The 13,881-nt window shown below is 51.9% G+C and overlaps 7 protein-coding genes across 7 annotated transcripts; 2 read left to right on the forward strand and 5 right to left on the reverse strand.

Moving 5' to 3' along the window:
• Positions 1 to 364: 364 nt before the first annotated feature.
• On the reverse strand, positions 365 to 2,335 carry CPAR01_06709 (X-Pro dipeptidyl-peptidase; the record flags this gene model as incomplete). The annotated part of the gene is made up of 4 exons (XM_060490980.1): positions 365 to 908; positions 965 to 1,133; positions 1,176 to 1,357; positions 1,416 to 2,335. The coding sequence occupies 4 exons, from the start codon at positions 2,333 to 2,335 to the stop codon at positions 365 to 367; spliced, it is 1,815 nt and encodes a 604-aa protein (XP_060349854.1).
• Positions 2,336 to 2,835: 500 nt separating this feature from the next.
• On the reverse strand, positions 2,836 to 4,450 carry CPAR01_06710 (uncharacterized protein; the record flags this gene model as incomplete). The annotated part of the gene is made up of 2 exons (XM_060490981.1): positions 2,836 to 3,522; positions 3,578 to 4,450. 2 exons carry the CDS (start codon positions 4,448 to 4,450, stop codon positions 2,836 to 2,838), a joined length of 1,560 nt encoding a protein of 519 aa, XP_060349855.1.
• Positions 4,451 to 6,244: 1,794 nt separating this feature from the next.
• On the reverse strand, positions 6,245 to 6,811 carry CPAR01_06711 (uncharacterized protein; the record flags this gene model as incomplete). The annotated part of the gene is made up of 1 exon (XM_060490982.1): positions 6,245 to 6,811. One exon carries the CDS (start codon positions 6,809 to 6,811, stop codon positions 6,245 to 6,247), a length of 567 nt encoding a protein of 188 aa, XP_060349856.1.
• A 2,352-nt stretch (positions 6,812 to 9,163) lies between these two features.
• Positions 9,164 to 9,823, forward strand: CPAR01_06712 (uncharacterized protein; the record flags this gene model as incomplete). The annotated part of the gene is made up of 1 exon (XM_060490983.1): positions 9,164 to 9,823. One exon carries the CDS (start codon positions 9,164 to 9,166, stop codon positions 9,821 to 9,823), a length of 660 nt encoding a protein of 219 aa, XP_060349857.1.
• A 637-nt stretch (positions 9,824 to 10,460) lies between these two features.
• On the reverse strand, positions 10,461 to 10,985 carry CPAR01_06713 (uncharacterized protein; the record flags this gene model as incomplete). The annotated part of the gene is made up of 1 exon (XM_060490984.1): positions 10,461 to 10,985. The coding sequence occupies one exon, from the start codon at positions 10,983 to 10,985 to the stop codon at positions 10,461 to 10,463; it is 525 nt and encodes a 174-aa protein (XP_060349858.1).
• A 503-nt stretch (positions 10,986 to 11,488) lies between these two features.
• Positions 11,489 to 11,992, reverse strand: CPAR01_06714 (acetyltransferase; the record flags this gene model as incomplete). Its single annotated transcript, XM_060490985.1, has 1 exon — positions 11,489 to 11,992. One exon carries the CDS (start codon positions 11,990 to 11,992, stop codon positions 11,489 to 11,491), a length of 504 nt encoding a protein of 167 aa, XP_060349859.1.
• Positions 11,993 to 12,451: 459 nt separating this feature from the next.
• CPAR01_06715 (uncharacterized protein) lies at positions 12,452 to 13,656 on the forward strand (the record flags this gene model as incomplete). The annotated part of the gene is made up of 9 exons (XM_060490986.1): positions 12,452 to 12,494; positions 12,554 to 12,580; positions 12,713 to 12,766; positions 12,825 to 12,893; positions 12,958 to 12,976; positions 13,086 to 13,108; positions 13,307 to 13,395; positions 13,452 to 13,553; positions 13,615 to 13,656. 9 exons carry the CDS (start codon positions 12,452 to 12,454, stop codon positions 13,654 to 13,656), a joined length of 468 nt encoding a protein of 155 aa, XP_060349860.1.
• Positions 13,657 to 13,881: the final 225 nt, after the last annotated feature.

The following is a 13,881-nucleotide window of genomic DNA, read 5'->3' on the forward strand; positions in this document are numbered from 1 at the left end:
ATTAGGCATTGGTCGGGCGTAGATCATGGCGCCAAGTGTAGGCTTTAGTTTCTGCGACTTACGCGTGAAGTAGAGCGGAGGCTGGCATAGTTATGGTTCCACGGCCAATAGCCCACGCCGCCGCTCGACATAACCCGAAGACCGAGGCGGCCCCGCACCGTCTTCCCCCGCATTGTACATCGGCGGCTGCATGAGCTGGAGCTGCCCGGGGTTGCGGGGGGAAGAAAGTTGGAAACGATCAAAAAGAGACAATCTTCCCCTAGAAATGCTAGTATTTCCTCGGTCGAGCGCAATGTAACGTACAGGACCAAGTGATACGCGTCACTTCTTGCCATGTAGGCGATGACAATTGCGAAACTCCCGCTCAGTCGTAGAACCTCCACTGAGCCTCCATGTCCGGACTCAGGGGCTGGTTCAGGAGAAGCGCTCGAAGCAACTCTATTGGCATCGTATTCGCCCTCAGGATCTTATCGTGGAGTTCCTTTTCACCCATTAACCCTTTTGTCAGCACCTCCTCCCGCAAACCTTGCATCTGCAACGCCCCCAGCATGTATCCGGCCTGATACAACGGGGAGTAGTCGCCGCCGAACGATCTCGTGACTTCTCCCTCTGCGTTGGAACGCTCGTGACCGACCCAGTCTACCAGCAGGTCGACGCACTCTTGGGGCGTCATCTCGCCGAGGTGGTACTTAAGGGAGAAGATGATTCTCGCGCATCGGTGCATCCGCCAGAAGAGTGTTCCGATCTTGTCCTCGGGGCTCACGAAAAAGTCTCCCCGGTTCCAAAAGACGAACTCCCAATACATGGCCCAACCCTCGACGAAGAAGGGCGTCGAAAAGAGCTCGCGGTACGGATGGTGACGCTTGCCCATGAACAGCTGCAAACGATGGCCGGGTATTAATTCGTGGCTGTGGTCATGTCAGTAGTGAACGTCTCTAAAATAGAAACAAAGGAATATGCTAACAATGCCGTCGCCCGTGAGAAGTGAGGGTTGTTGCCGCGCATCACCATCATCTTGAGGTCATGGTCCATGGCGGCGGTGGGGTAAGAAACCCAGAAAGAGGAGCCTCCGAGGAAGAATGGGGACTCCTTTTGACGTTCTGCGTCAATCATAAACATACGCCACGTCTCGCCTGGAGGAAGTCAGCTTGTCATTCTCGCCGAGAGGCGCACACAGAGAGACTTGCCCGCAATTTCTGGGACCGTGACCAGGTCATGCTTCTTCACAAAAGCCATGCCCTCATAGGCCAGCTGCCGCACCATCTCAGGCTGTTGACCGGGCTCAACATATGAATTCTTGACATATTCCTGCGCCGCCTTCCAGTCGTCGCCGAAGTCAGCGCCAGGAGCCTCGAGACTAGAGAAGTGAGAGTCAGTTCCTAATCTGGGGCAAAGGGCCAGTCGGCTTTACATACCCCGATACGCTCCCATGACTCCCCCCCGGTCGAACGGAACCCACCTTGATGCTGCGTGAAGCCTTCTTCATCTCCTTTTCGCACCAATCGTACTGTTCCTGCGCCAGCTTGAGGAGCTCCTCGGGCGTGTAGGGTATCATTTCCGCTTCGAGCTCAGTGATCAGCCCGGAGCGCCCGATGGGTTCTACTGCAGCACGGATAGACCCGGACCCGTTTTTCTCAATAAGTTTGGTGTCTATCGCCGTCTTGATACCGGTGAGGGCCTCGTCCAGTTCCTTTTTAGGCGCGTCGCACCAGAAAGGGAACAAGGGGTCGTAAGGGGCGTAGAAGCTGTAGGTCTCATCCACGTGGCCTCTAATTTGGTCAATGGTGCTCATAGCACGTGAGAGTGTTGAGTCATTGGCCTTGATACCATTCGTTTTGATGGCCTTTGTTGTTGCAATTATGTTCTTTGCTGTTTCGTTTAATATCATGGCCGTCTTTTTGCTGTCGACGGGAACCATGCTCTGACGAGCTTCACATATCTCGATGAGCGGCTGGATAAATGGAAGAACCGGCTTTACCAGTTCGTCTCGCTCACGATCCAGAAGTAAGACGCGGAGATTGCGCCTCAAATAGTTGCGCAGAAGTAAGAAGTCTACCTTATCCTCTTGGCTGTAGGTATTGAACGGAGCTTTAAACAGACTGTCGAGCTCTTCATTGTAGTATCGTTCCAACCGATGAGATCTCGTGGCTGAGAACTTGATATTGTAAAACTTGTTGAGATTCTTTTCATCCGTGGTAACACGTATAATACGCTCCGGCATAAACTCCGAGATGGTTGTAGCTGCGTGTTGTTCGCGGCTGTCGCTCACATGAACCCAATCGCCGTCAGAAACGCCGCCTTGATGTGACCGGGTAGCGAGACGATGTGTGGCCATGGCGATGACGTGAAGCCCGTGATTCTGTGATTGAATGAAGTGCTGATTTGATGTGGTAAGATTGGATACCAAGCTGTAGCATCCGGCAGTGATGATTACATTGAAAGAATGCGGGGAAAGCTTCGTTCTTGAAGCAGCAACCGAGACACGAGGCGTGAACTCCGGACGGGAGGCCGCGGGGGTCTTATCTCGGCCCCAGTTGCCGAGAGGGAACGTTGCAGCGGTATTCCTTCAGTGGGTCCGATAACATCTTGAGTGGGAAGGTGCGCTGAAGAGAAGCTTTTTGATGGCAGCGGGTTCCTTGCATCTTGTTTCCCCTCACCAACCATCATGCCAAGCTCATTCGCGATTTATGCACGACTCATCTATATTTACGCCAGGCTTATTCGTGAGAGATCATTTGAAAATTACATTATTGAGCTAAGCAATTGATCCTGCTTGGTGTAGGTGAATTTGTTATCAATCCCAAGCGAGTGCGTTAAAATGAAAACCACACTACTCTAGCACTGGCTCTCGACGGCGACAACCTCACTGACGCCAGTCTCAATGCCCTGACCAGCGCTCTCAACGCGCACAAACTGAGCCGAGCCGGAGAAGGTGGCCTTGGTCTCGAAGCCAGTCTTCTCAACAGAAGCCTTCTCAGTCAGCGCATCCTCCGAAGCGCCGGCGAAGACGGTCCACTTGTTGTTCTCCGTCGCGCCGTTCCAGCTCATGTACACCTCGGTCTGGTTACCAGCGTCGCAGGCGAAAGCCTTGGGCGCGTAGTAGGGCTTGCCAATCCAGGGGTAGCGGTGGTTGCGGTAGCTCTGGACTATCTTGTCCTCGCCAAACTGCGCGGTGAAGACGCACTCGCCCTCGGCGTTGAACTCCTTGATCTTGGGCGTGCTGCCGTAGCCGATGACGGTGTGACCGCTGCCGTCATTGAGGACCTGGACGTTGCCCTGGGAGACGGCAAAGATTGTGTCGTTGGGGTCGATGAGCTCCTGCTTGAGGGTGGCCTCCCAGGTGGCGGTGTTGACGGTGAGGAAGATGCCCGAGGTCTCGTTGACGCCGCTGCGGATGCCGCTGTTGTCGTTGTTGAAGAGGGAAATGAGGGCGGTGCCGTTGCCCTCGGCGTGGATGCGAGCGTCGTGCTGGTAGCAGAAGGACAGGCCGTTCTTGAGGGCGAAGGAACCACCGGTTTGGCCCTTTAGCATTGTTAGCTGAAGCTCGTATTCAGACAAAGGTTGAGCAGGTACTTACGTTCAGGGTCCACTCAACAGATCCATCCTTGGCGATCTTGAAGATGGAGCAGTAGTGGCGGGAGGAGATGAGGAAACCACCATCAGCGAATCTTTCGATCGAGTTGATGTGGAAAGGTCCCCAGGGGTAGGTCTGATTGAGTCCAAGATCCTCCAAGGGGTAGGTAGGGGCAGCAGAAGCCAGAGAGATCTCGTCCAAGTGGTCCAGGTGGCTCCACTGGAAGAGGATCTCGTTCGTCTTGATGTCGATCTCGAAGAAGAGCGAGTCCACGATCCAGCCATCGACAGGGCCGCCGACGGAGGTGAGGTCCGTCTGGGTGACGTTCACAGCAGGAGCAAACATGGTACCCTCAGTGGTGATGTAGTCCTCGTGCATGTCCAGCCAGCTGCCGCCGGTGAGACCGGACGAGTCCCAGCCGGTGAAGGTCTGGAGGTTCAGGCCGTTGGCGTACTGATCCAGAGTAACATTGTAAATGTTCTTGTAAGTCTGGTCGTAGATGAAGACAGCTCCGTATCCGAAGCCGTAGGGCTCCGGCATGGTGATTCCGGTGTAGAAGGTGAGGACAGGCTCTCCGAAGAGAGTCTGGGCGCGCCACGCGGAGATGTCGCCGTAAGGGCCCTCCCAGATCAGCTCGTTCTCATTGCTCATGATGAATACGGAGTAGTTGTGGCCGCCGGAGCCGGACTGGTCAAAGAAGAGGTGACCCTCGGCGATGTCGCCGGTCTGGGTGATCTTCAGAGAAGGGGGCTGCAGAGCAGGCTCGGAACGGTAGGTCTGCCACGGCCAGGGGCTGGTGGTGCTGTTCTGGGCCGCCGCGGCCTGGCTCAGGCCGAGCAAGGCGGTGGCCTTGAGAAGGGAGGTAGAGCGGACCATGATGACTGTAGGCTGAGGGGGTATGATTGACAGGAAGCGAGGCCTTGAGAAACAGAACAAGGCAGACTCAAAGGGAGGAGTGCCATCGAGGCTTTTGTACTCTGCAGTTCACACATCTTCAATGGCATTCCTGTGTTTCCCGACATCGGTCGATTGACTCTAGCTTCACGTCCGATTTTTTCTTCAACAAACACTCTAGATTGCCATCGCCCCTGTCATAACACCAAGGCTTTCGACCGTTTTTCTCGCGATCTTGCATGGTGTGTGGGTCTGTTCCGAGAAGTACGCCGGCTGTACCTGAGAGATCATCGTCATTCGTCTCCATCCTACGGCCATCAAGGATCTGATAAGATGAGATTGATAAAATTCATCACCACCAAATTCCCTCAAAGTGCCGGCTTGTGGGGGATCTTCGTATGTTTTTGGTTACATTGGGTCCCAGTCTATGAATCAACGAATCCACCGTGGGGGCTTATTTGCTAAAATTTCTACAGCCTGGAGGAGCCAACCCGCAGCGGAATTCGGTGGTCGGTGCCGTTTGCAGAAAGTGAGATCCGGCTTCCGCTGAAGCCAAATGTACGCCTAAGGTAAGAATGACTAGCAAGCTGTAACGACCTGGGTAAGGGTATCTGAGAGTATGCTTTAGTTCGCTCAACTTCATGGTTTTCGAATGGTTGATAAGGATCTGTAAAGTTCGAGAATAAAGAACGTCTGATAAACTGAAGTTGAATAGGTACCCCAGGATTCTGCGAGAGAGTGGGCAACAAATGCCGCTGCCAAGTGAGTGCCAAGTTGAGTCGGACTTTTCCCGACGCGCGGGACGGAAAGTAGTTAAGCATGGATAGTAGTGGATCCTAGTTCAAGTTACTACCTTACTAGTCCCGGGACCAAGCTCGTTCTTGGGCAGTCAATTCTCGGGGATCGAGGTGGACCAACGGTCTTCGATTTCGCTCCTTCACAGACTAGCCGTCTGCCGGATCCTCTTTCACGATGGTGTTGAGCTATCTATGCTATCTATGACGTCCGGTGCAGACGAGAATCGCAACTTAAGTATGTCTAGAAAGCCAAGATAATTTCAAGCAGATTCCACGGCCAAAAGTCGTCGAAAGTATCGCATTAATTTGGCAATTCGTTTTAAATGAGCGAGACAATCTTCAGGTCTGCATGGTGGATCAGCTCAAGAGTTTCTCCAACGCTTCGGAACAAAATGGGAGGATTGGCAAGCCTATCATGCGTGCGTCAAGTCCCAAGACTCTGATAGCAATGTGAGCCAGAATGGCATCTGCATATAAGTGTTCCAGAACAAGCCATGCAAGGTCAAAAATAAGCTTATCCTCTGGGTTGGGACAACCACATGGCGTGCTTGGTCCACTGTATGGCGCAATGTAGGGCTCGATGCATTCTGGAGCAACGGCATACGTCCATGAGCTTTAGAGATGATTAACAACTTGAGTCATGCCTGAACCGCTGCACCTAGGTTGTAGAGACCATACAGTACAGCGAATAACTTTCATTGCTTGAGCAAAGACCAGAACACTTTGTGGACGCTCAAGCGAGGTCTTCATATCGATACATATAACATCATGCCACAATTCAGCTTCTGCTCGTCACCTTTCACTGCTAATTCTTGAACAGGGCCAAGTTTTGATGATGAGTCGACTCAGGCGCATATAGAATTCCGTTCCAATCTGCATCACTTGCCCACCAACATCTATGTCATGCCAAGCCAACTTATCACAAGTTAATAAACGCTTCACTATTCATAGACTACCTTTGATCAATACCGGCCAACTTCTAAGCAATCTTCTCCACATCGAGATCAAAATCACCATCGCCTCTCATGATGCAACTTTCACCTTCCTTGGCCCAATCAGAGTCCCGACACAGAAGGGCAGAAGCATGACTCTCACACTCCTGTCGAGGATTACACTTGCCCTCGGCACAACACGTCCACTTAGCCTCAACATGGGCGTTGCAAGACGGTGCCGTCGACTGAAAAGAAGACTTCTTGCCCGACTTTGACACTATCACGGGCTTTCCCGTGCCGGAGCAGGTCTTGCACTGAATGCGCGAGTTGGTCTCCAGCTCCATGATGTGCTTCGAAGCGACCTGCGAGAGGACGAGCTGGAAATTGTAGTTCTCGAGCAGGTCGGGGCAGTTTCTGGGGACGGAGGACATGACGGGGAGGTCCATGAAAAAGCGGTCGCTGACGTAGCCGAGGTCAAGAGCCTGGCCGCAAAGGACGAATGCTGTTTCGGGGTGGGGAATGAGACGCATCTGAGGCTTTCGGAGGCCGTTGTTGTAGACGTTTGAGCAGTTTTGCTCGCAACAAACGATCAGAATCTCGACTTTTTGACACATTTTGGCTGCTTGGTGCAATTTGGGTGCTTGAGATAACTCGACGTTGATGAGTAGTTGTCTTGATAGATTTGACGATCAGGACGCTGTCAATCTTGGCGAGATGATCAAACTCGAACTGTGACTTATCAAGTACCGTTGGAGATTGGGAATCGAAGGCGTGTTTATTACGAGAACCAGTAAGATATATAGGCAAGTGACTCAACAGCTGGTGTTGCCTATTGAGTGTTCATATGAAAGGACTCGCGAGGCAGCGTAACCGCTTGCGTTCAAAGAGTACTTGGTCGAGTCGCCTAGAACATGAATATTTCTAAGAAACAGCCATACTGGCTTCGGACTTGACGAGAACAATCAAGTGTCAGGTCGACATCGGACAAATCCTTTGGTGGAATAAGGATTCGGTTCGACTTTCCAATCCGGGACGTGTTCGAAAACTTGGCTCTTGTACGAATTATCGAAGTCCAGCAATGAGAGAACCGAAATCGAAGAATCAGACAAAGAGACTCGAAAACCTCCAACTTAGAGTCATCAAAGGCTTCATGCTTCATCTGCACCCGCCGTCATGTAGTGTCATTTGAGACCATAACTGGGTAGATACAGAGTTTCGGGTAAAGTAGATACCTTTAAGCCGTTTGGCATCTCCCAGCTCAACACAACTACACCTGCTCTTACAATCTTGACTGTCATTTACCTGAGCGTATGCTTTGACGACTTGTCGGAAGTTCTGAACAGAATGCTTTCCATCTTCGTGACCTTTTTCTCCTGCTGATATGCTCAAACATTTCTCTCACCCATGATATCGGTGTACCCTTTACCTAGGAGCGAATGAAAGCTCTGCCACAACTTGAAGTGGTTCGCCCGACAGATATCTTACGTTCTATTCCAATATAGTTCCAGTCCTTCTTTGGATCTGCATATGATTCGTTCATTTGTTCATGTAGCCCCTGCAATTGATCCAACACTCTTTGAGATATTTCGAAAATCGGAGTAATCATGGAGCAACTCAAGACTCGAACTACCGAGAAGAATATGCCGAAATTCCGACAAACGAAAGCGGACCCATACAGCCTCGACAGGGTAGAGGCTCAAGTCCATTTGTTCCGACTTTGCTGTTTTCGTAAGCACTTTGGGTAACACGCTTCCGAAGGGCTTTAGCGGTTGAGCATTGACCTCTCCCTTGTTGATCAGACAAACATGCGTGCAGCGAATTCATATGCAGAGACTTGATCGATAGCTAGAAACGTACGCGACCAGTCTTGTAGCGCCTCGATGTCGAGCCCACAACCAAGTTTCATTGTTCCGAGGAGGACTCGAGCCCTGACTTACCTTAGTACACGTACTCGCAAGGGGCCTGAGGTGTCATGTCGTCATTCCCTTGGCCGGCTATCAAGAACGTCCCTGTTGAACGGCTATTCTGGTGTCTAGACTTTGAAAGTCAAGGTAGGTATGGCAGGGATTCTCACTCAGCGATTTACGCATAATGAAATTTAATTCGCAAAACAAACAGCTGTTGGGACTTTGGGCCACTCACGCCACTACGCTTGCTTTTCGTATTACCGGTACCTGCAGCAAGGAATTAGCATACGAAGCCCCAGCAAATAGGATCGAGGAGACCCAAAGTCCCATTGGAGGGGGGGAAAACATGAGCAATGCAAGGATTGAGATCCCGGCGCGGTGGTCCGCGCCGTATTCGCCCGTTCGAGACCGGTGGACTACCGTCAAAGGGGCGGTGCAGTTTTCACGACTGGAGGATTATTTTTGGCGCGTCTTAGTGTGTTGAGGTACGTTTTCATCCACGGAACAAGAAAGAAAAAAGGCTTTCCCTCATAGAACGATGGATGGATCTGCGACAAGAAAAAATCTGACCGGAACGGCTGCAACGGCATCTCAAAATGGGCCATCTATGAGACATACCAAACAGCCACAGGATCGCGGAGCCGTTGGGATCGGGCGTTTGTAGGATGGCCTTAATGACCGCTAGGGCGGCTTCCGAGATGAAGTGGCGCAAGATTCCCGTCTCAGACCCCGCTTAGCTCCGTCCAGGGGCGTTGTTTAGACCCGGGGTTAAGGCAGCCGTTGTTGGGAACTTGGAATTGTCTGGACATACAAAAGTCTGTGAGGGAGAGATCTTTCGACGACGAGGCGTGTTTTGATTTTCTTCTCTCTCTCTCTCTCTCTCTTCATCCTGATAACGGTCATCGACTTCGAAGCCTTCACTCGCCCTCGGGTCATTCCATTCGTTCATAATCAACACAATCGTTTGCACTGCTCTTACATCGCTACCGGAGCTATTATACCGCCTTAATACCCGACAACATCAAACCAAATAACACCAAATCAAAACCCACAGCAAAAATGTCTCTCAGATACATCACCTCCTTCGCCATCATGGCCACCGCTGTCCTGGCAAAGACCGACCTCGCCGGCTGCGTCTCCTCAGACTCCGTCGTCACACCCACCCAGGGCGGCACACCCTACGCAACCCGCGTCTGGTTCGTCCCCGGCACCGGCGAGATCTGCGCCGCCCTCGACTGCGGCGGCGGCCGCGCCCCTCCCAAGACCACCGTTCCCGGCTGCCCTTCCTACGAGGGCACCGAGACCTACTCGCCCTCCTTCCTGCCCCTGCAGACCAGCGCCGCGCCCGTGGTCTCGACGACTGTGGCAGCCGTCACCACCACTGCCGCCCCGGAGACTACCGCCAGTGCCTCTGACAGCGCTTCTGTCGCCACCGTGACCACGTCGACGGACTCTGCCGCTGTTGAGAGCGAGACGGCTGCGTCTGCGACGGCTGTTGTTGTTACTTCGAGCGGCTTCAGCAATGCTACCATGACTACCCTGACAACGAGTGCTGGGTCGGTATCCGGAAGCCAGTCTGCTCGTAGCACGCGGGCTGTTGGTTCTGCTGCGACTACTGCTGCTACTACCAACAGCCCTAACGCCGCTGTTCCTACCGGCGCGTCTCGCGAGCTGTTTGGATTGGTGGCTGGTGTTGCTATCGGCGCCGCCTTGTTGTAAAGCGTATGAAGATACATGTATATATGGACGTGGCACGAATAGACCTCCACAGGTGATGCTATGAAGATGGCCATGACTTTGGTTTTTAGGACGCAATATCATAATGATGTAATAGACAATGAATAATTCTCCCATGATCACATATGTTTTGCTCTCCAACGTTTGAGGTCGCGAGTCCTGACCCGAGTACGATATACACACTCAAAGTTCGTCAGAAGAAGCAGCATTCCGTACATGCACTGACGTTTGCTCTACTGATTTTTCTGATCATTGGTGACTCTCACAATGGACGGGAAGTCCATGTTAGGCTGGGATGTCCAGAGACTCATGCCAAACATCGCAAGAGATGGCCTTGGTATGAGAGGCATATGAAGCTGGTTCACCTCATTTGGCCATTGAGACAGCGACCGTGTTATTGCTGGCATTGCCATCCAACGTGCTGCTGCACCTCAAGCAGGTGAGAGGAAACAGCTCAGCTAAGTTCCCAGTATTGTTTATTGTTCTGCAATACGTCGAGTTATGACATTCAGTCACGGATCCGTCCTATTAATCGAAATCTTCAACGCCTCCGACTTGCCCACAGTCGCTAAATCACCGGCAACAAGACCTGCGACTCCCGTCCATGCGTAAGCCAGACCTACCATGGAACCTGCATGAACTCCCACAACGTTGGCCCATGAGACCGCCTACACAGATTGATCCTGTCAGGACATACACAAAGCTGCATCATAGTATGCGTCCAATACGGCGACAGCAACTGGTAGCCCCCATCGGGATGCTGCCTAGGAATCCACGACTCCCACTCCCTCATCTCCCCGGCCCACGCACCCACGTCGCTCTTGCTGTCATGACCAATGAACTTCCCCCAGCTTTTGTTTAAGAACCCGAAATACCCTTGCTTCTCGACGCAATACCACATGGTGGCGGGATCGCGGACGCCTTGGAGGTCCATGAGAACTGGCCTGTCATCAACGAGTGTGATGGCTTTGCCGGTCTCCTTTTCGATGATGTAGAAGTGCTTGCCGGGCCACGGTATGTCGCTTACATGATCGTCCTCGACATCTTCGCCTGCTACGGATGTTGTTGCAGGCGTCAAGATTGGGGTGTGGAACTCTGAAGCTGTATCAGAGCCTGTGTCGTCGTGCTTATCTTGGGAGGCCATGATGGCCCGAATGATGTGATGGCACTGGCGTAACTAAGTAGAAAAAGTGGGACGGGCCAATGACTTTGCAGACTTCGATTGAAGGAATCGAAGGGATCCAAGTTTTTAAGATATAGAGAAGCTGTCGTCGCTTTCACTGAGATGAAGTTGGATTATCTGTACTGTACAGTGATGAGATGAGTGCGTCAAGGTAGCATGACGTGCGCCACATGAGTTGTTCCGCTTACGGAACGGAAGCTCAGTGTGGATTCTCATTGGTTGGGCTGTCTCAGTTCCCAGTGTGTCAATCGAGTTTAGCTCACTGAAGGCCTCCAGCATGAGGGTTCAGCTGGTATCTTACAACCGCAGACTGAAGCCGTGCCTGCATTGTCGAATTGTTTTCCTACTCTAAATATCCTGAAATGAGATATAGCCGAGTCTACGGCGGCTATTTCCTTCCTGATGTTGCGCTCGTGGGCCCTTCCTCATTCAATGAGTGTGAACAAGACAGATTGCGGTGGAGTCTATGCAACATCAAGCTCCCTACGAAAGTACACCCTCTCGTACCCATCCTCCGTCCTCCTCTCTGTCTCGACGAACCCCATCTTGGGATACAGAATGAGATTTTCATACATTTTGACATTGGTGTAGAGTTGGAGAGATATGCATTGCGAATCTCTCGCCACATCCTCGGCGCATTTCATCAAGACTCGACCGTATCCGCGGCCTTGAGCCTCTGGGGCTACGACAAGGTTGTTGATGTGCAGTGCACTCGCTGAAGGATCAAGGCGAAGTAGAATGGCGCCTACTACTGTGTCATTCTCATCATCGTGAAGTATGTAGACCAGCTGCGTCTTGATGAGCTCGTGGTAGTCGGCTTTCATGGGTGCTGGTTCTTTGCCGATGCGGTCGATGTACTTGGAGTACGCTGCTCTGGTCATTGATTGAATGTGAGGTACATGTTCCGCATTGGCTCTCGCGAGAGTGCAGCCTTTACGAGATGAGATTGGTTCGAATTGTTGACGCATGACACAGGATTGATGAAAACATACAAGATTGAGTTGCAGATAACTCAGTTCACCATTTTATCTCTTCGCACGAGATATCACGTTCAATTAGTCACTTTAGGTGACTCTCACTTCCTGCTGTCAGGTAAGACGGGAGGTACATCTCCGAATTGGGCCAATGACGAGATAACGCCGACAGTGGAGACCTCTGACCCCACTGGCCAATCGGAGAAGGCGACATGCGATAAGATAACAAATCAGACGAAAAAGTCCGCCGTCGGAGAAATCATTCACGACACCCGTCGCATCCTGACCCGCCGTAGCCACCCAAGCATCACCAAAATCGCATCTCGAACCTGGTTTTTCACCACCCACGTCGACCATCACCCAGCGAACCCACGTCGAACCGTCGCGTCTCAAAGCTCCACGCTTCACGCCAACCATCATACGACCTCTCGACCGCACATCAAACTTTTCACAATGGACCACACCCGCGATCCCTGCCCCTGGGTCATCCTCAATGGTAACGTCCTCAGCCGACCATCATCACCCCCTGGGAGCAGAAGACTAATGATCCTGTAGACTTTGGCGGTGCTTTTGCTATGGGAGGTGAGTAATCTAGCCATTTGCGATCACGAACATCGATGCACTCCTCGAATCTCGAATACAACTCCATTTCGAACCTCAAGCTCCCGAGTCGATCAACCTCGCCCCGAAACTTGCATTCTGACACATGCCTAGCTATCGGTGGAACGGTATGGCACGGTATCAAGGGCTACCGTAACTCGCCCTATGGTAATGACACCCCTCTGCGCGATCTCGGAGATGGCGGTGATGATTAACAGCGCATCAGGTGAAAGAAGAATTGGTGCCATCTCAGCCATCAAGATGCGCGCTCCCGTACTGGGAGGAAACTTTGGAGGTAAGCATACGACTCTTCGGGAGACTTTTGATCTCGTAGAAAACGCTGACACGGTATTCTCTAGTTTGGGGAGGTCTTTTCTCGTGAGTGGACTCCTATGCCGAGACTCGAAATCTCGATCCCGAATGCCACACCGTTACAAACCCTCCTGGAGATTTCGAGTAACTTACTGACTGACTTGATGAAAAACAGAACATTCGACTGCTCCGTAAAAAGTATGAACCATCTCCTCAAACTCCGTAAAGCTCTAAGATACGAGGGGAAATCGCTTGGCGTACTGGCGAAGATGGTGTTGCAACATGGCGCATTAGCCTGAGCTATCACCTCGAAACGCCAGCGCTCGCAGGGCTAGCAATGTTCCTTTGCATCTTATGGCGCGATCTATGTCTTGGGCACTAACATTCTATGTTCAGGTCTTCGTGGACACAAGGAGGATCCTTGGAACAGTATCGCCGCTGGTTTCCTCACAGGTGGTGCGCTAGCCATCCGTGGAGGATACAAGGTTAGCCAACTTGCACATACGGCCGATTCCTACATGTCGCTAACTTGACTTATTAGGCCGCCCGAAACGGTGCCATTGGTTGCGCGCTGCTTCTTGCCGTTATCGAGGGTGTCGGTATCGGTTTCCAGAAGATGTTCGCGGGTAGCACAAAGCTGGAGGTGAGTTGAAACGGTCGCAGGCGCTCGACCGGCGAAACGAAGCTGACAATTCCCGTGATAGATGCCGGCGCCTCCTCCTTCCGACGAGAGAGCTCTTGCATAAACGATCGATCCTTCACGAAGCATCCATTTTACCGTAGAACGGCTTGTGATCGAGGCTACCGCCTTGCCGACGAAAAGAATAACTCGGACCCCTCTCTACTCCTCAACGCTCGAAGTCTGTTATTCGTCATATTGACGAGGGCTCGACAATTTGTTTTCCACATCACCAGGGAGCGAAGCAATTTGATCCTGTTTTTGTAATTCATTGAAAAAATCGCAACATCGG

Source organism: Colletotrichum paranaense (assembly GCF_030867605.1).
Source record: "Colletotrichum paranaense strain IMI 384185 chromosome Unknown Scaffold_5.1, whole genome shotgun sequence".
NCBI lineage: Eukaryota > Fungi > Ascomycota > Sordariomycetes > Glomerellales > Glomerellaceae > Colletotrichum > Colletotrichum paranaense.